Source organism: Gadus macrocephalus, chromosome 3 (genome assembly GCF_031168955.1).
Source record: "Gadus macrocephalus chromosome 3, ASM3116895v1".
NCBI classification, from domain to species: domain Eukaryota; kingdom Metazoa; phylum Chordata; class Actinopteri; order Gadiformes; family Gadidae; genus Gadus; species Gadus macrocephalus.
The window spans coordinates 14859628-14879509 of record NC_082384.1 but is presented as its reverse complement, the minus strand read 5'-3'; the positions used below and the strand labels follow the sequence as shown (position 1 = coordinate 14879509).

General features: G+C 45.8%; 1 protein-coding gene across 4 annotated transcripts in view; it reads left to right on the top strand.

Moving 5' to 3' along the window:
* Positions 1 to 19882, top strand: part of sh3gl2a (SH3 domain containing GRB2 like 2a, endophilin A1) — a 40651-nt gene that overhangs the window by 17069 nt on the left and 3700 nt on the right. The window contains exons 2-11 of one of the 4 annotated variants that reach the window (XM_060047553.1): positions 12617 to 12685; positions 14440 to 14512; positions 14846 to 14989; positions 15528 to 15661; positions 16088 to 16246; positions 16820 to 16926; positions 17031 to 17152; positions 18373 to 18387; positions 18541 to 18552; positions 19744 to 19755. In XM_060047553.1, coding sequence (XP_059903536.1) covers positions 12617 to 12685; positions 14440 to 14512; positions 14846 to 14989; positions 15528 to 15661; positions 16088 to 16246; positions 16820 to 16926; positions 17031 to 17152; positions 18373 to 18387; positions 18541 to 18552; positions 19744 to 19755 — 847 coding nt within the window. Of the gene's footprint in view, positions 1 to 12616; positions 12686 to 14439; positions 14513 to 14845; positions 14990 to 15527; positions 15662 to 16087; positions 16247 to 16819; positions 16927 to 17030; positions 17153 to 18372; positions 19127 to 19743 lie in introns of those variants that run through there. The other 3 variants (XM_060047552.1, XM_060047550.1, XM_060047551.1) reach the window with 3 other exon arrangements.

Sequence of the window (19882 nt, the reverse complement as noted above, 5' to 3'; positions counted from 1 at the left end):
GACACACACACACACACACACACACACACACACACACACACACACAGCCATGAGGCAGTGTTTTGTATTGGTTCTCGTGTCGGTCTGGTGTTGTGCCTAAAGGAACCTGTGTTGGAACAGATAGAAGAGGAATTTTTGCATCAGGGATCTGGGGTGAAGTGGAGTGTGTTTGTCTTTGATTGTGCGTGTGTGTGTGTTGTTTATGCTGTCAGGTATTTGTCAAATTACAGGCTACTCTCTCTCCCTTTGTTTGCCAGAACTTTCCCTCTGGAGTGCTCCTGAGTGGAGGTGGGACCTTTTGGGTCTTTGCTAGCGGTCTGCCCCGAACAGGAGTGTACCGTGGAGTATACTTTAGTTAGCTCTCTCTGTTGAGGAGGACATCCGCCTCCATTCACCTCCCTCCTTGACTCGCGTGCCATCATTATATCCTCTCCTCCCATCCTCTCTTTGTTTCACTTCTATATTCGGTGAATTCTCATTTTGTATAGGTGAGGAGTATTAATTATCCACAACGTGTCCAGAAGTCCCTCGTTCTCCGTCGACATGACAGTCGATCGATGTGCGGTTTGGTGTATCGATTTCCTTCTAAAATAACAAATCAGGACACCACACCTCCCCCATCACTGCCACACCTTTATGCAGCAGAAGACAATTCTAGCTCACAATTTCACTGACAAATGCATCCATGGCATCAATACATTGACTGTTCTACTGCCTTGGACTGCAGGGAGGTTAATGCAGATTATAATGCCTTCTATGTTGTGTGCCACCATTTAAGTTAAATAATTTATTTATGCTGTTCCCCCAGTTGATTCAGTGATGTGCAGCTATGAAAGGGAAATGAGAAATGGAGAGTTTTTGCTAAGAAGTACTACAGTGCTAAAATATTTAAACCTTCTCCCTCCCCCTTCTCCACTTTGTTTGTGTGCACGTGTTCACGTTTCTTGCCGTGTGATTCAGTGAGAAAGCACCCATGTGAAATGGTAAATGGACTGTATTTATATAGCGCTTTTATCCAAAGCGCTTTACAATGTTGCATTCACCCATTCATGCACACATTCACACACCGATGGCGGCGCCAGCCATGCAAGGCGACAGCCAGCTCGTCAGGAGCAGTTAGGGTTAGGTGCCTTGCTCAGGGACACCTCGACACTCGCTGGGGATCGAGCTAGCAACCTTGCGGTTGGCAGCCAGTCCGCTATACCTCTTGAGCTACAGCCGACCCATGACCGAGCTATAAATACGTTTTATCAACGGTGGTCGGATGATAATTTTAACGTCCACATCTTGGATCTCTAAACTTGAGTATGACCGAAAGGAAATATAAGATGTTACAACATTTCAAAATGTCTTACGTCTGCAGGGCCTCGATGGCGCTTCACTACCTGTTTCTTTGATTTAGAGATAAAGCTTATTCACTAAAAGCGCTATCAATATATTGCTTGTCATTCGATTACCAATCTCCGGTCGATTGCATCTGAATGATAGAATCAGTCTCCTGGGAGACGCTCCTGCCTCCCCTCTCTTTGTCTCGCTGCCCCTGTCTTATCTTTCTCTTTTTCTTTTTTTCTCACCATTACCCTGAAATCTTTAACTCACTCGTACTGGTGTCTTTCCGTCACAGAGAGTAAACGTACCAGGAGTGAAACCACACGACCCCAACGGTGGATTTGTTTGAGTTCCAACAGCTTCTCCTGAGCTAATACCGCTCCCTTCACGTAGCTAGCAAAAATGGACGGCTGGCGTACAATGTAAAGCAAAAAGGGAGAGGGGAATGTGTGATTCTGAGCAGCGTGGCATCTCCCCCCCCTGTCATATGGTGCGCTAATGACATGACTGAACATATTGACATGGATGGCGTGGGTACGTTGAGTTATTCGCACCTTGTCATGGCTGCCACACGGAGCGGCGACCGAGGTGGGGCCAGCCCAGGCACCGTGGATAAGGACGACCGCCGCTGCGCGGCCTCTGCCTTATCCACGTGTGTGAAACCACTTCAGACGCTGTCAAGTGTGCCAAGCCATTAAAATAAATATATGCGTCAAATTTAATTCCATTGAAACACCTTGACAAAAAGTCATTTTCAAGACATTTTACTTCCCCTGCTGCTTATAATTCAACCGCAATCTTCTGTCAATTTGCCCACGCCACACGTCAGATAAAACCCGCTGCTGTCATTTATCGAGTGGAAGGGGACGCCGACCGGGTTCTCGTTCAGTGGTTTGGTTTCAGCCGCGTAGCGCCGCTTCAGAACACACACAGAGGGGCCTCACAGAGGTTGTTTTGCATTCACATGGAGAGCGTGTGTATATTTAGATGTCAAAACACGCAGGACGCATGGGACGGGACACACATGAGCACACATGATGGAGTGGCAGCTGGAGTCTCCGGCCGCACGTGCAGCCGTCAGCCTCTCCCTTCGCGAGTTTCCTCCCTCCTGTTATATAAGAGCCGGGCAGAGGCTTACACACCAGATTACCACCCCATGGGCCTCGCTCTCCCTCGGCCGAGAGAGAGAGACCAGAGAGAGACGCAGAGGTCGGGGAGCTACGCAGCCTGCGGAGCCGCGCGGTTGTGGAGCTGTGTCCAACCGGTTTGTTCTGGACACAGGTTTTTTTCTGATGCACATTTGGATAGGTTATTTGTGGCAATTGATGATTGAGATCTTGGTTAGGGCTGATTCGAATGTATCAATTAATAAATGTCATTTGGTGGACACCTTTGTCTAATTATAATTACTCTAAAACAGAAGGCTCAAAAGTACCCACAATCTGAATAGACAAAAATAATAAAAAACGAAATAATCTAGGGAGAATATATTTTATTTTTTTTACTGAAGATAAAGAAAAAGCTTAACCTCAGAATTCCAACAAAAGCAGTACATCGGCTGCTTTAAAACTGGGGCAGAAAACGTCAGCAATGTGAGGATGAGGAATAAGATGATGATCATGATGATGAAGTCAAGGACACCGAGACCTTGATGTAGGGAGACGAGGAGAGGAGCGGAGGGATGAATATTATTCTGAGGAAATCAGCTGGATGAAAGCATAGGTTTTGTTATGAAACCGTTTGTGACATTCAAACATGTGCCATTTCCCACTCAGAGTCATGAGCCCTCTCCCTCTCACCTTTCCTCCATGTTTCCCCCTCTCCTATTTCTCCTCTACATCTCTCGCTCTGTCTCTCTCCTTTCTCTTCCTCTTTTTTTCTCTCCTTTCCTCTCTCTTGCTCTGTCACTCTATCCCTCTCTGTCCCTCAGTCTCTGGCAGTCCTCCTCTCCCCTCCCCCTGCCTGCAGATTGGGCCGTACAGCGGTGTCCTCGTGTGCTCCCCCTCAGAATGCAGCAGGCACAGAGAGACAGGGGCTGTGCTGTGCTGTAAGGTGTTAATCCCTCACCGAGCTCCGCCACGTTGTCTGGGTAAAATACCCTCTAATCAGGACATGGAGAGCAGAGGAGAGGAGAGAAGAAGCCAGAGATTAGCGCGCTGGAGCCCTGTCCCTCTTCTCTCCCTCTCCCTCTTCCTCTCCCTCACATCCCCTCCTCCCCTTGGGCACCAGCATGAGTAAGTAAGAATGAATTCCTCCTCTTCCTCCATGCACACCATATATGGGCTTGCTTCCTTCCTGGTCTTGCCCGTCCTCCTCTGCGGAGAGAAGGAGGAGCCTGTAATGGAGGAGCAGGGCGTGTAGGGGAGGTTGGGCGTTGGGGGTTGAGATTTGGTCAGGGAGGACCCCTCCTCCTCCTCCTTCTACGATTCGTCTCCCCCGGAGCGGTCACCCCCCCCCCCCCCCTCCCCCCTCCTGCTCCCCCTGCTATTGTCCAGTTGCTGCCCTGCGCCGCTAATAACCATGCTAATCACTGCTGGCGTTGTTTAATCTCCTCCCCGCCCCGGGAACAGTTAAAGCACAGGCCTCCATGTGCCCTGCCAGGATTAGACTGACCAGGGTGGGGCGGGGAGGTGCTGTCTCACATTGAGCTCCATGTGACCGACGGCGTCACTGACGCTAATGCTAGCAGCGTGCACTAGCAGCGTGCGCTAACAGTGCTAGCGGTGCGCGAGCTGCCGGCTGTGTGGATGCATCCGCAGATTAGCAGTCGGGGGCCATCGGGCCAGAACCAGCAACGGTTCCTCTGCTGCTCGTAGAAAATAAGATGGGAGACGAGTTTTATTTTTTCGGGTAATGGTTTCAGTCACAGTGTTCAGAGAGTTACATTGCAGAGATAAGAGGTAAGAGATAAGGCCGGCTCTTGGAGACGGCTCTCTTCTCCTGCTAGTCCTCTGGGGCCGAAGCATATGCTCCAGACGCATAATTGGGTCTCTTGTAAGGCTCTATGCAAAGTAATTATTCAATTATTATTAGTTCTTCAAGCTATTATTGTTATTATTATTGATATAATCGTCCCCTAATAGACCCCTGTATAGGAGTGTGTGTGTGTGTGTGTGTGTGTGTGTGTGTGTGTGTGTGTGTGTGTGTGTGTGTGTGTGTGTGTGTGTGTGTGTGTGTGTGTGTGTGTGTGTGTGCGGGTGTGTGTGTGTGTGTGTGCTCCTGTGCATGTCTTTGTGCGTGACCTCTTCATTCAGATTTTTTTTGGTGTTTTCAACCTATTAATAACCTCTACTGCTATTGTCTGACCCAGGACACTAATGGAAGCTGAGATTGATCCAGCCATCTGAATGGGCAATTCTATTTTTAAAGAGGAGGAATCAGCTCTATTGATTACCATGATGGCGGAGTGGTTTTGAGTATTCTAAAGGGTTATATTTGTTCTTGGTAAGGCAGTTTCAGCAGCACCTTGTCAACTAGTGTTGGGTGAAGACCACACCGTTTTCGATAGACCGTTAGTCAGTAAAATGACCATCAATCTTAAATCATGTATGTGTCTAATTGGATGCAACCTATATCTTGGAGCGTCAGTAAAAACTGTAGACAGTTAAAGACTGGTGACATACAAAGTGAATTATTTATCTTATGTTTGAAAAGTAAAACTTCTCGGTACACTGTTGTGAAATGACAAATTTCCGTCCAATGTGAGAAACCACAGCTTTAGTTGGTGTCTATTGATCATCACATTCATCACATTCGCAAATCAGAAATGTCTTTCTCATCATGCTAGTGTTAATTCCTTACTTCAGATTATACTGTTGGTTAAAGCACATTGCATATCGGACTCGTCCAAGAGGATGACAATAACACACCATAAAACAAATGGTTTACTTCCATTTCTGCCCAGAACTTGGGATCGCTGCTCAGGAACATACTGAATAATTGTATCCAATCACAATTGAAATCACACACTTGAAATTAACAACTTCCTGTGTGCTTCCACGCTAAGCAGCAACGATACACAGTACACAATAAAACAATGATAACTGATATGTCTGATATGAGAATATGTATTAGAGAGAGATAGTTGGAGATTGTTTTTATATAGTGCTATCAGTCCAAACATTGTGTAATACTCTTCTGATGGTGCTGAAGTCAGGTATATGTGTCTTTTATAATTGCTTCTGTGCTTCTGTTTTAGTTATTTTTTTATTTTCTTATGTTAATCGATTGTGTGATTAAGTTTGCATTGAATATCTTTGCATCATTGTCTATTTTTAAATCAAAAATAAATCCTTCCTTGTTTTCCGAATATATTCTCTGGATTTACGAGCTGATTTTCAAGTGACCTATCAGAGAGCTTGCTTTCGTGGTCCATTGTGTCAGCAGTAAAGACGCACATGGGTCCTCCGCACTCCATGACTCAGCCCTCAACGAGGAAGATATGCATTGTGACGTTATCACTGCTGGCCAATGATTCACCCCCAAACTTGTTACATCAGCCAGTTGTATATCACATCTAGTTTCGCTCGGGGAGGGAAGGGGGAGGGGGTGGGGGGTCTCTTGCACGCAGAATAAGGAGCCACTACTGCTGCATCGGCCGCGTCCTCTCTCCTTGAAGGGCAGAAAGATCGGGAGGGAAGGAAACCAATGGTGGAGGTGGTGGTGGTGACGATGGTGGTGGTGACGATGCTGATGAGGATGATGAGGACGGTGATGTTGATGGTGGTAGCGGTGGTGCTGGTGATGGTGATAGGGACGGGGGTGGTGATTTGGTGATGGGGGTGATGGTGGTGAGGGTGATGATGATTGGGGTGGTGATGTGATGGTGGTGGAGCTGGTGGGGGTTGTGGGGTTTCAGTTTGTGCGATGGCCACACTGACGTGAGTCTCCCCAGTAGTGCCAGGGGGGCCGGGTCGGACCAGCAGTGACGCGGTCTGGGCTCATCCAGAGAAGAGGAGGGAGGGAAACAGGCAACGCTAGGAATACAAAGAGCCCAGATCTGCTGCAAGGAAGGAGGGAGGAGGAGGAGAGGATTGGGGGTGTCATGGTTATCTGCACTTGGCCACAGATTTATGGCAACTGCCTGCAGCCCATACACGCAGTCCCCTCTTCGTCCTTCCAGCGGCTCTCTCGCTCACTCTCGCTCTCTCTCGCAATCTCTCTCTCTCTCACTCTCGCTCTCTCTCGCTCTCTCTCTCTTGCTCTCTCTCGCACTCTCTCTCTCTCTCTCTCTCTCTCTCTCTCTCTCTCGTATCACCGAAGAATGCTGGACTGTCCTTCTCCATCTTGTCTGCCCAGTTATAAACGGCCTTCCGGGCTGACGGCTGTGGCCAGGGTGGAAGTTATGGGAGGGAGGGAGGTCTTCTCTCTTATTCGCTGCCTCACAATAACTTAAGGCAGCAACTACAGTGTTGGGTCCACCTTTCTCCTCACCCCTGCTGGTCTCACCCTCCACTGCTGGCACTTTTCTTCCCCTTGTCTACCGATTTCCTTGAGTCTAGTTATTTCACAATGGCCTCAATCTTTTCCTGCTGAAAATCAGTCTCCCTCTCTCTTTTTCCTCTATCATTTATTCCCTTGGCTTGTTGTGACTCCTTACTTTCTTTCAAAACTGCCTTTCTTTTTTTTCCACAATGCCTTGGATCTCTCTGCGGGTAGTTTTATCTTCCTCTGTGTCTCCGTAAAAACAACTCAATTAGTCTTCCAACAGCGGCGTGCATAAACAGAGCATTCTTGCGCTGCAGCACGCTGTTATTCAGTAGTAAATTATGGAAGGGGCTGCTGCCTTTTACTCGATGACACGCTTGTTAGAGCCATATCTATGATAGACTGTGGACAGAGAGGGAGATAGAGAGTGTGTCTGTGTCTGTGTCTGTGTCTGTGTCTGTGTTTGTGTCTGTGTCTGTTTTTGTCTGCTACAGGCTGGCAGAGATGTTTGATTATCTTGTGGTTGGTTTACAAAAACAAGATTATAGGTGCGACAGACTTTACCGTAGAACATTTCCTGAATTATATTAGTTGAACGTATGGGGTTTGTTCTAAGGATAGGACACTTGCACATTGTATTCAGTGGCAAATCTTTCCAATTATATCATGAGGCTAATCATGCTGTTATTTTTGTCAAGGAAAATCTGACCTCATCATTTTCCGTAGATGATTGTGGGAGGCATGTGGCTCAGGAGATAGAGAGGGTTGGCTGGTAACCGGTAGGTTGACAGTTCGATCCCCGGGTTCTCCTAGCTGTGTCGAGTTTCGAGGTGTCCCTGAGCACGATGCCTTACCCAAACTGCTCTCGACCAGCTGGCTGTCAACTTGCATGGCTGACACCGCCATCGGTGTGTGAATGTGTGCATGAATGGGTGATTGTGATATGAATGTTAAGGGTGAATGCAATACTTAAGCGCTTTGAGTAGAGAATGGTATAAAAAGCCCTAAATGAAGCCAATTTACCATAAGAAAATTGTTTGTCAGTCCTTCAGCCTGAATAATCCTGTAAAGCAGAAATACAATATCATATCTTCTTCCTACCAATAATCGCCAAAGACATCAGAACGTTGCTATGAGCAACATCTATTAACAATATTGGTTCATGATTTTCATTAAGAATATTATATCATACATTTATTTAATCCCATTTCCGTAGGCTATCACCACATTTTACAAAGAACAAATATTTACAAATACTTTGATATTAAAAAGTATTTGTAAATACTTTGATATTAAAAAGTATTTGTAAATACTTTTTACAAATACTTTTTACAAATTTTCATTTAAAAAATGGTTCACAACAGCAACAACTCAACATCTGAGTTGTTGAACCGTAATATCTCGTGCTGAAGAGTAAACTGTCGTTTATCTGTAGAGGAAGGAACCATCCAACCCATCCAAAGTGTTCTAAATATAGACCTCATGAATGACTAACTTGTCCTTTACAGGACGCCGTAGCGCCTTAGGAAGAGGGAGAAGGAAGCAGCACTAAAGAGCCGTAAGAGGCTCATCTGGTTATGCCATCAAAAGTTAAAGGCTGAAGGTTCCTTCACCATGGAGCTAAAGAGTGACGCCGGGATTATTCACATCCAAGATGGCTCCTGCCCACGGTGATAATCCAGTTCCTTCTCCTAGGGTTAGGGAGAAGCAGCATTTGTATTGTCAAATAAAATGCTTTACTATTAGTCGCTCAGCAGACTATTTGGTGTAAAATTACTAATTCAGATAGATAGATAGATATATTTATTATATATTAATGCCATCCTTCCAAGGTCGTCGTGGCATGAGGTACATAAATTATCAGACATTAGACAGTTAATGTCTGTAATGGGAACAAACGTTCATAGATCTGACCAAAAATCCCAATGGTAAATCTGTCTGACTCTCAGCCAGAGGAGACCCAGCGACCTCATCATGTAGGATACAGTGATGAGTATTGTGACTATCGCAAGAAGTTAACTGATTCAACCTGAGTGCGGAAGGGTGAACATAATCAGAAGTGTAGAGGCAGCAGCCTAACTAGAAATGACCCCCAAATCTGAAACTTAAATAAAAACTGTTTCGGCAATCCTTTTCCAACAGCTTCCCCCTATAAGTTTTTGTATTTATCTTTAAAAAAAAAGCCAATCTTTTGCAGCAGTTTACCGATGTGGTTGCCAATGTGATATCTAAACAAAAAAATATACCAAAAATGTAATGACAGCTAAATGGTGCTCCTAAATCATTTCCAGAATGTTTTAAAGAAAGGACAACTTGGAAATGGGATGGTAGTTATTGAGATCGCTACCGTCTCGACCCATATGCAAAGGAGCCAAGTGAGCCTACTTCCAAACACTGAGGAAATGGAACGATTCAAAATATGCATATGATTTGCTCTTTAATGAACGGTGCAGATAATCACAGGAAAAAAAAGGTTCCAAATGATCGTCTCCTATTGACTTACGGACATTGACGCCCTGCAGTGCTTCCAGAACCAGATCAATGGGGAAAGGCTGAAAGGAATACTGAAACTCAGTGCTGTCCCTATGCACACAGTCACTAACCCGAGGGATTGATAGCAGTTTAACTAGACAACTTTAATCCCACGGTTTAGAACAACTGCAATGAGAAATATCGATGTTTGTCAAAAACAGACTTTCCTAAACAGATAAATACATGCATGTATATATTTATAGAATACAATTTGAACAAAACTGAACTTTGAAAGAAACGCACGTTTGTGGAAGTGCGTCCTGTCAACAAGAATGATTGTTTCTGCGCTGCAGGGCCGTCCCCACCACATCCGTTCTGCAATCCTCTTATTATTATTCGATTCCAGGTCCAGCCTTCATCAATCTGGTGCTCAGACTCCAGACAGCCTCCTCACAACCAGCCCTCCACAGACAGAATGTACCATTCATTCATTCATTCATTCATTCATTCATTCATTCATTCATTCATTCATTCATTCTGCCCCGGTGCTGGTTCCATGCAGATCACACCTCATATCTGCTTTCTGTCCTCCGAATGAGGAAGTCATCGCCAAACATGAACAAACTCTCTGGGGGGAGTGGTGGGGGGGAGGTGTGTACATTTACAGTGGTGAGGTGTCATGGGGGCAGAGGTGTGAGTGTGTGTGTGTGTGTGAGTGAGTGTGTGAGTGATTCTGACCGAGGGGAATATTACATAGCCTACAGAGAGGCACGCAGTCAGATATGAGCCCAGTGCAGGCAGGTGCCCGTCGTCATGGCAACAGGCTGGTGGCAGTTTTGAAGACATCGTAGTGAGGCTGAGGAGGCGCCGCTGACGGGAACTGTAGGACTGAGCACCAAACTGTGCAGGGTGCGAATGTGCATCTTGTGGTGCGATCTGTGTGTGTGTGGGTGTGTGTAAGTGTGTAAGTGTGCATGTGCCAGTGCGTAGTGCGTAGTGTCAATCTTAACAAAGACCTGGCTTAGTCATAGAACCTTCTCACTCGCTTCTCACTCCCCTCTCTATCTCACATTGTGTTTCACTCCCTAGGGCCAATGTCGATCTTCCCCATGTTTAGGTCTTTTATAAAATATATATACTCTATTTTTCATCCTTAATTACTTGACATACTTTTCTCTTCTTTTTTTGCAAATACATGAAGTCAGTATGATGCTATTGTTACTATTCTATATCGCCCCCAGTCCTGTTGTGATATTAAAAGCACAAAAAATACATGTATTCTGAAATACTTTCTTCTCTTTCATTCGTCAAAGAAGAACATTTCTAACAGAGAGATCCTTCTTCCACTTTCGGTCACCGAGTTCCTCAGTGTGTCCGCACTGCTCCTTCGCCTAGTGTCGTGATGTCCTCTCCTCCCTCCCCCATCCCTCCCCCAGCCTCCCCCCTCAGTCCCCCCCGCTCCGTGCCCATTCCCCCCGCCGTTCGAGGGCAGCGGCCTGTCCTGCTCGTGTCAGATCACTGTCGCTCCGCCGCTGATGACAGACCTGGAGGTGGTGCGTTGGGCAGGGGCTGAGCCGCTGGAGCTTACCGTACAGACAGACAGACAGACAGACAGACAGCCGTAATGGGGTGGTGGGAGTAGGGCACCCAGGGCCAAAGCCCAAAGTAATTCCATGGGTTGGCTCAAACAATCATCGAAAGCCCAAAGTCACCTCCGTCTTTCGTGTGCGTGTCTTTCCCGTGTACTTACCACTCCTCCATGGATAACTCCTCCCCTTTCCCTCTTTCCACACTGCTACTGTTTATGTAATAATAATAATACATCAAATTTATATAGCGCTTTTCCCAATGCTCAAAAACGCTTCACAATAGCATAAATAAAAACCAAGCGAAAACCAACAAACAAAGCAGAAAGTTTAAAGTTTAAAAGCAATGGTGGGAAGGCGTGTTTTGAGGGCTGTTTTTAAGGATGAAAGAGTGTTGGCATTGCGGATGTCGTTGGGGAGGGCATTCCAGAGGGAGGGGGCGGCTGCAGCAAAGGCTCTGTCTCCCCAGGACCGGAGATTGGTCCTGATGGGGTGGAGAAGGTGGATATCCGCGGACCTGAGACAACGTGAGACAATAGACCTGTTGTTAATGAGCTGTAGTGATGCTCGTTTCTGTTTGATTGTGTGCTTCTTTACTGGGATTAAAAAAAGGCTGACCCCAACTTGGACGAATTGTTTTTGACTTGGACCATTGAGGGAAGAACAAGGAGAATTGGTCACCTGAGCTGACCCTTTTTCTGCATTCTTCCACTAAGACTGAAGTGCTCCTCTGTGCACCGTGATGAGCTCTGAGCACAGCTGTGTGTACGTACAAAAACACGTGTATAATTATCCTCAGAAACTCAATCTCAGGGTTTATCAACAAACGTGCATTCCTGTAGCGCTCTCAGTGGGGGTTAATATGCCATTCTCAATATTTTCACTGCAGGGGTCGCTTTTGTTTGAACTTTATTTAATTACCAGGTGTCTAATGAATAAATCACTTTCTCCATCTATCGCTATTTTCCGATTTCTCCTAACAATGTCTGTGCTGCCTGTGTTGTTTTGGCCTGCAATTTTTGGGGAAAAGAAACCCTGGTATGTTCAGGGTGTGGTTGTTTATTTTCTCATAGTTAAATCACAGATTTCTATCAGTGTTCCATATTGCATCCGCTTATTTGCAAGACACGTTCAAGTCAATATCAATCATCCAGGGTTATATACAGTATATATAATCTTAATGCAGTATAAAAGTTGTACCACGCTGTCGAATAACACGCCCTACCATCTCCCTGCTGAGCAAAGCGCACACTATCTTACCCCTTCATGATTAAAGGGCGGTGCAGTCTACGACGACCTCGTGTAGGAACGAGACGAGGGCCGTTAATTACCTGCTTTCCACTACACCCACTCATGTCGTTCTACATGTAATTAGCACATCGACGCCTCACAAACCAATGTTGTTGTCTCTCTCGCTGTATTTCAACTAGGAAACAGAGACACTGAGCAAAGAGCTCAAGCTAGCTTATCGTAGCTTTGCCCCCCATGTGTGAATGGACGATAAATGTCAACGGAAATGATGAATGTAAGATGTGTGGTGTTTCCCCTGTGGAACCTGTGAGCCACAGTGGTGCTCGGCTAGGCTAGCAACAGTCCATCATATTTTATTTACTACTTTTCATAAATGTATTTTTTGCAATGATTGATCCATTTTCTTTTTGCATTTGTGTGGCAGAAAGAGAAAATACCTCTGTGTCCTACCAGCTCAAGATTGTCGCTATTTATTACCCCACAAACCAACATTAATAATTCATTAAATGCATGAATATTAACCTTGTTCATTTCTGTTTTGTTTTCTGCAGCGAGTGAGCGAAAAGGTCGGGGGGGCAGAAGGCACCAAACTCGACTATGACTTCACCGAGATGGAAAAGGCAAGTTCTCCATCCACCTGGCGACCTAAAAAACTTACTTACACTTACTGTCTATTGACAATTACCTTTTAGTCATTTAGCAGCCATCCTTTGCTCCAGTGTAAGGACCCCCCTACTTAGTACTCCAGTGTGATGGGGGTCCCCCCTACCTAGTGCTCAGTGTTAGCGGGGTCTCCCCCTACCTAATACTCCAGTGTTATGGGGCTCCCCCCTACCTAGTGCTCAGTGTTATGGGGGTCTCCCCTACCTAGTGCTCCAGTGTTATGGGGGTCCCCCTTATCCTGTGCTCCAGTGTTATGGGGGTCCCCCTTACCTAGTGCTCCAGTGTTATGGGGGTACCCCTTACCTGTTGCTCCAATGTTATGGGGTTCCCCGTACCTAGTGCTACAGCATTATGCTGAAGTCTTTCACGCTCAGTACCAGCTGCGACTCCTCAGCTGCCCACTTGGTGGTGCGAGGGAGTGGATACATGTGAGCACCTGCAAGGTGCGAGGGCAAAACAAATGTGTCAATGTTAACTCAATAAGACATTTAGGGAAGGGCATGTGAACGCGCCTTGAACTCAAGGTGCTCAAAGCGCCTTTTCCGAGTTACTGCAACGTCGCGTCATGTGTCTTCGTGCGTGGGCGACCTCTAATGGTCAGTGGTTCCATTACAGGCGTGAGGCGAGGCTGAACCATGTGGAGCTATTTGTTGAGGAGCTGTAGCCACCTGGCACACCTCGATAGTGGAGACACACAAGCACACACACGCCTCGTTCTCTCCCCCGTGTGGTGGTAAAAATAATATTTAAAACACATTGGTAGTCCTACAACAATAATGGAGTTTTATTTTCCATTCAATCGTTACTAAGTCATTTAGCAGGTGCTTTTATCCAAATCGACTATCTTTGAACTTGTAGGAACATGTCATTAGGACCTGGTAGGGGCACGGCATCTTCAGAGAAATAAAAAGGACTAATCATGACTAATGCCGACAGCTAAACTGCAGACAATGAGGATCAAATCACATTTGTGCCTTAAGCAGACACTTTTAGCAGACTTAGCAGACTTACCATGATTTTCTGGATATGCCTACAGCTAGACTGTGGACATTGTGGGTCAAACCCAGTAACTTTTAGCTAGGAGCCGGCCCCCTTTTAATGTTTTTCAGAATTTGGCTCTTTAACATAACATCTTCTCACTCTCCTCTGCCTCCTCTCCTCCTCCCTTCCATCACCTCTTCTCCTCTCCTCTGCCTCCTCTCCTCCTCATTTCTCTCACCTCTTCTGCTCTCCTATCCTCTGCCTCCTCTCCTCTCCCCTTCTCTCACCTCTTCTCCTCTCCTCCCCTCTGCCTCCTCTCCTCTCACCTCTTCTCCTCTCCTATCCTCTGCCTCCTCTCCTCCTCCCTCCTCTCACCTCTTCTCCTCTCCTCCCCTCTGCCTCCCCTCTTCCTCCCTCCTCTCACCTCCTCTCCTCCCCTCTGCCTCCTCTCCTCTCCCCTTCTCTCACCTCTTCTCCTCTCCTCCCCTCTGCCTCCTCTCCTCCTCTCCTCCTCCCTTCTCTCCTCTCTTCTCCTCCCCTCTCCTCTTCCCTTCTCTCACCTCTTCTCCTCTCCTATCCTCTGCCTCCTCTCCTCCTCCCTCCTCTCACCTCTTCTCCTCTCCTATCCTCTGCCTCCTCTCCTCCTCCCTCCTCTCACCTCTTCTCCTCTCCTCCCCTCTACCTCCTCTCCTCTCCCCCCTCCCCGCTCCTCTCTGGTGGTGGTCAGTAGAAGGTGGATACCACCGCCAGGGCTGTGATGGACATTATGACCAAGACCAATGAGTACCTCCAGCCAAACCCAGGTATGAAGGAACGGGCCATTCCTACGACGTGTAGACGAAGTCCGTAGAATAGGAAACTTTTTCTGTAAGAAAATACTCTCATAACAAAAAACAGAGTCAGACGTCTACTGCTTAGTGTGGTGGACCAATACATCATCTGTATCAATGTAAATTACACTTTCTAAACATGCTGTTTTTATAAAAATGCAGAGTTATCACATTCCTTGGAGGACCATATCGCTCTCTGCCTATGACCTTTGTCCCATGGATAACATGGGTGATCAGACAACAGATGAGCATTGTGTTTCTGGTGGTGGACTCACTGTTATTCCTCCCCACCTCCCCTCCACACAGCCACCAGGGCCAAGATGAGCATGATTAACTCCATGTCCAGGATGAGGGGCCAGGAGAAGGGCCCCGGCTACACCCAGGCTGAGACCGTCCTGGGGGACTCCATGCAGAAGTTTGGCAGGGAGCTGGGGGAGGAGTCTAACTTTGGTAAGAACCAGTTGTGGTTCTAGACCAGTCCAACTTGGGACCATGCCCGGGATAGGGGGATCTGTTAGAGGGGCCATGCAAAATACTGCAGTCCTTTTTAGATTAGGTGTATGAAAATCTTTATTTAGTTAGAGGACATTATAAATGAACACTGCTGGGACAGTGTATACCCTTAAACAAAAAAATATAGAAAATATTGATTTGGTCTTTGGGAATTACTCTTATTTTTGAAGGGACATTGCATCATGACATTTTGACCTCAAACACAGAGCAAAACTGTTATGAGAAAATGTATTAACAGATTGATTGTGTGTGTGTGTGTGTGCGTGTGTGTGTGTGTGTGTGTGTGTCTGTGTGTGTCTGTGTGTGTGTGTGTGTGTGTGTGGGTGTGTTTGATTGTCTGTGTGTTGTGCGAGTGTTTGATTGTGTGTGTTTGTGTGTGGTGTGTGTGTGTGTGTGTGTGTGCTGTGCGCGTGTGTGTGTGTGTGTGTGTGTTGTGCGCTCGTGTATGTGTGGTGTTGTTGTGTGTGTTCTAAAGGCCTGGCTCTGATCGACGCCGGGGAGGCCATGCGAGAGCTTGGGGAGGTGAAGGACGCTCTGGACATCGAGGTGAAGCAGAACTTCATCGACCCCCTGCAGAACCTCCACGACAAGGACCTGAAGGAGGTCCAGGTGAGGCCCTGCAGAACCTCCCCTCCAGCTGGCCTTGTCACCTCTGAAGCCTTCTTATGAGAACAAGATGAGGCCATTTGCCAATCATCCTTCCACAGCACATTATACTTGTGTACTGAGTGTTATCTTTCCCTCTACTATCAATGATGTTTAGATTTACATTCTTGGTTTATCTTTCATTTCTTCTACTCATGTATGCAGCTATTTGTTTATTTGTACTCTTTTATTTATTTTAATTGCTTAATGAATTCTTATTTAATCAAATTGAACTTATGGAATGAGAAAAACAATGAACTTGTAGCTGATACTCAGATGGGACATGAATCCTGGAACTTTCCTTTGGTAAATCATTTAAACTACTAGTGAGTGGTCTCCAGCATCCTCTGGCCTCCCTCCTCTCTCCTCACCTCCGTATCCTTCCTGCAGCACCATCTTAAGAAGCTGGAGGGCCGTCGCCTGGACTTCGACTACAAGAAGAAGCGCCAGGGCAAGGTGTGCGAGGACGAGATCAAGCAGGCCCTGGAGAAGTTCGATGACTCCAAGGAGATCGCTGAGCAGAGCATGTTCAACATACTGGAGGGGGACGTAAGGAATACGGGCTCTGTGGTCCAACCCACAACCACTCTCACCGTCAATACACAGAAACATATCTTAGTTTATATAGATTCCATTCTTCTTCATTCTTCCATCTCCTAATTTGATTGAACCGTCATACAATGAAACCAGCTTTGCCCTGTAGACCAACTCTTGAGTCTGAGCTGATGGCTGGTTTACTGTTCACGATTTATTTTGTTTTGTCACTGAAAACGGGTTGAATAAAGCAAGAAATGTACCACAGTAGAACTATTTGAAAAAAGCTAAAGAAGTTTGTACAAGTGTACATTTATGTGGAATTGTATTTTCAGCTTATTGTTAATGTTATAAATCAGTATAAAGTTGAGGAAATGTAAGGTTTATATTATATCATGTAAACTGAGTTCCCACAAACCTAAACCTTTTCACATCAGCCTTTAAGTGAGCCCGGATGACCGACTGGTTTAAGCTGTTGAATCGGACGACTGTGTAACAGCTGTGTCTCTCCACACGCCTCACACGGTGGCGCCGCGCGCTGCACCACACGCATCACGGTCCTCCCTTCCCCTCCTGTGTCCGCTCCAGCAAATCGAGCAGGTGAGCCAGCTGGCCGCTCTGGTCCAGGCCCAGGTGGAGTACCACAGCCGGGCCACAGAGATCCTGACTCAGGTGTCCACCAAGATCGAGGAGAGGTGGGTACCGGCGCCACTCAGATCTCTCTCCTCTCCTCCATGTGGGCCTTAGGACGGAAACATTAGCGTGATTGTGTGCTGACTTGTCTGCACTGCCTTCTCAGAATAAGGGATGCGTCCAGCAAACCCAGGAAAGAGTTTGTTGCCAAGCCCCGCACCTCCCTGGACTTCACCTTCAGCGAGAATCACAATGGAGGCATCGTCAGTGGCGCAGCCCGCTCCCCAGGTAAGACCCAGAGAGCGTGAACCCAGCCTGGCCTCATTCCTTCCGGAATTCAGCCGGAGCCCTGGAGCTAGACTGAATATCTCCCTCTCTCTGTCTCTCTGTCTCTGTCTCTGTCCCTCTCTCAGTCTCTCTATCTCTGTCTGTCTCTGTCCCTCTCTCAGTCTCTCTATCTCTGTCTCTGTCTCTGTCCCTCTCTCAGTCTCTCTATCTCTGTCTGTCTCTGTCCATGTCTCTGTCTCTGTCACAGTCTCTGTGTCTCTGTCTGTCCCTCTCTCAGTCTCTCTATCTCTGTCTGTCTCTGTCCCTCTCTCAGTCTCTCTATCTCTGTCTCTGTCTAAATACGTCCATGGAACAGATGGCCAATGTGAATAATAGATGTGAATAAAACTTTTCCTTGCTCTGATCAAAGAAAAAACATTTGAGATGGAAAACAACAACGCAATTCCACTATATGTCAGGACCTAAGAGAGAGCAGGTTATCAAAAGGATACGACAAGCCCTGGAATGTGTGTAGTTTTCCGCTCTATCCACTTAATGGAAACGCACCTAATTCGAGTTTCTTTTTTGCCACCATTCGAAAGATTCGCTTCACCTTCAGATGGAAACGTGAAGCTGTCTCTGTCTCTCTCTCTCTGTCTCTCTTTCTCTGCCTCTGTCTCTCCCTCTCTCACTCTGTCTCTGTCTCTCTCTCTGTCTCTCTGACCCTCTCTCTGTCTCTCTCTCAATCTTTTGGCTTATCGGTCTTCTGTTGTTGACTGAATATAAATGTTATTTCTGGGGATTGTATTCAAATCAAATCAGTTTTATTGATTTCATTTTGTGGGTTTTCTTTTCATCTGTCTGAGTTCTATCTCTGCATGGATCTTCTGAGGATTCCCAAGTCTGCTATTTGTGATTCTCCTTCATAATGCTACTTTGTAAAAAAAAATAATACATGAAAAGAGCAGCCGCTTGTGGTGGTGAGTGGTACCACACATGTGTTAATCCCCATAGATCAGGGACGTAATCAAACTAGGACACGGTGATTGTTGAAATGGGAGATGTTTGTTTGGATTGTATTTCAGACCAGGACACATTTTAGCAGTGAAAACAAGGAACAGCCTGTATTAAACTACACATGGGTTTGTTTTAAATCAATATGGATGGTGTGATGCATTTAGTGATAAGACGAACTGAACGCCTCTCTTTCTCTGTGTTATTTGTTAATGTGTTTCTTGCAGGAGCCAGATCTCCAGGTGAGCGAGGGTCAACATTTGTTTCCATCCGTGTGTCTCTGTGTTTATTGCTGATGTTTTGGTCCCTTTTCTACATTCCAATGAATCCTACTATCCTTACATATCTATCCTTGCTTTATTTTTTTTCTTACCTTTTCCTTCCGCTATTAACAGCAAGGTCCCCAGGTGAGCCCATTGTAAACCCTGAAGGGACCCAGCATCTCTCCGATCACCTCCTGCTCCCTTCATCCGTTCCTTGGTTCCTCCATTCATTTTATTTCTTGTACAGGACTATTTCATGTACAGGACTATTTCATGTACAGGACTATAGTCATTTCATGACTATTTCACTGGTGTTCCACATGGCATTATTGTAGATCCCCTGATTTTCCGTTGGACTTTAAAGATGGGGGTTCAGTGTGGTGTCATCAGAGAATGTTACATACGATCAGCCATGTGGACATGCAAGCCGTGTCACGTTGCAGAAAAGCCTAGGCTGTTTCTGTGTGCGTTCTTGATTCTCCCCCTCTCCAACCTCTTCTTGACTCAAGAAGTTCAAAGCCTGCCTCCATTCAGTTCTCCAGGTCTATCATCTGTCAGATAAACACACATAACAGTGGCTTGGATTGATTCACGGAACGCTATGAAAGAGTATGGTGACAACCAGCACCAACTAGGTTATAACAGATAGATGAGGATAGCACAATAGATGGATAATGTGAGATCCAGCAATCGTTTGCTTGCTTCTTGAATCTCATAATTTTCTCACACTCTCACACTCTTGCTAGTTACAAGTAGTGAGAATGAACGGGATGATCAACCATCTCCAAATAATACTCCCTCAGACACTGCTTAACAATTTTTAGTTGTGCAATAATTATGCATTTCGTTTTATGGATGGACAAAAGGTGTTAATATGGTGAAACATTTCAAAATGTTAAACACAAAAAATGGAGGCAGGCTTTAGCCGGTATTCTGTCTCATTCATGTAAGAATGAGTGAAAGAGTGATTCACTTTCTCCTTAATTGTGTCATCTTCCTTTTATTGATTCATCCTTCTCTGTAATAAATGCCCAAATTAAACATGACTAAAGGAATGTGTAATATTACCAAAATAATATTGAAACATGAAAGTATAAGATGCTGATCTGTGCAGTTACGATCAGTTTTGGTAATTCCGTAGGAAAAATACATAATTTAATTCGTTGTTTCTTTTTCCCAGATCAGTTTTTTGATCTTGATGTTACACGTTGATTTATTCATGTCCCTGCCGATACTTTTCTGTTCTGGGCCACCGTTGGAATGGTATAAACACACACGTGACTGTTCTTATCCTCATATCCTCTTTGCTCTTCTTCTCGCTCTCTCCCTTCGCAGCAAGATCTCCAGGTGAGCCAACAGAGAAATGCAGAAGATAAAATATTTTTCTTTCACTCCCCTCTTTTTTTCTCCTCTGTTGTGACGTTGGTCTATATTTACATTGCGTTTGACCTTGGATGGACATCTTTTTTCTTCG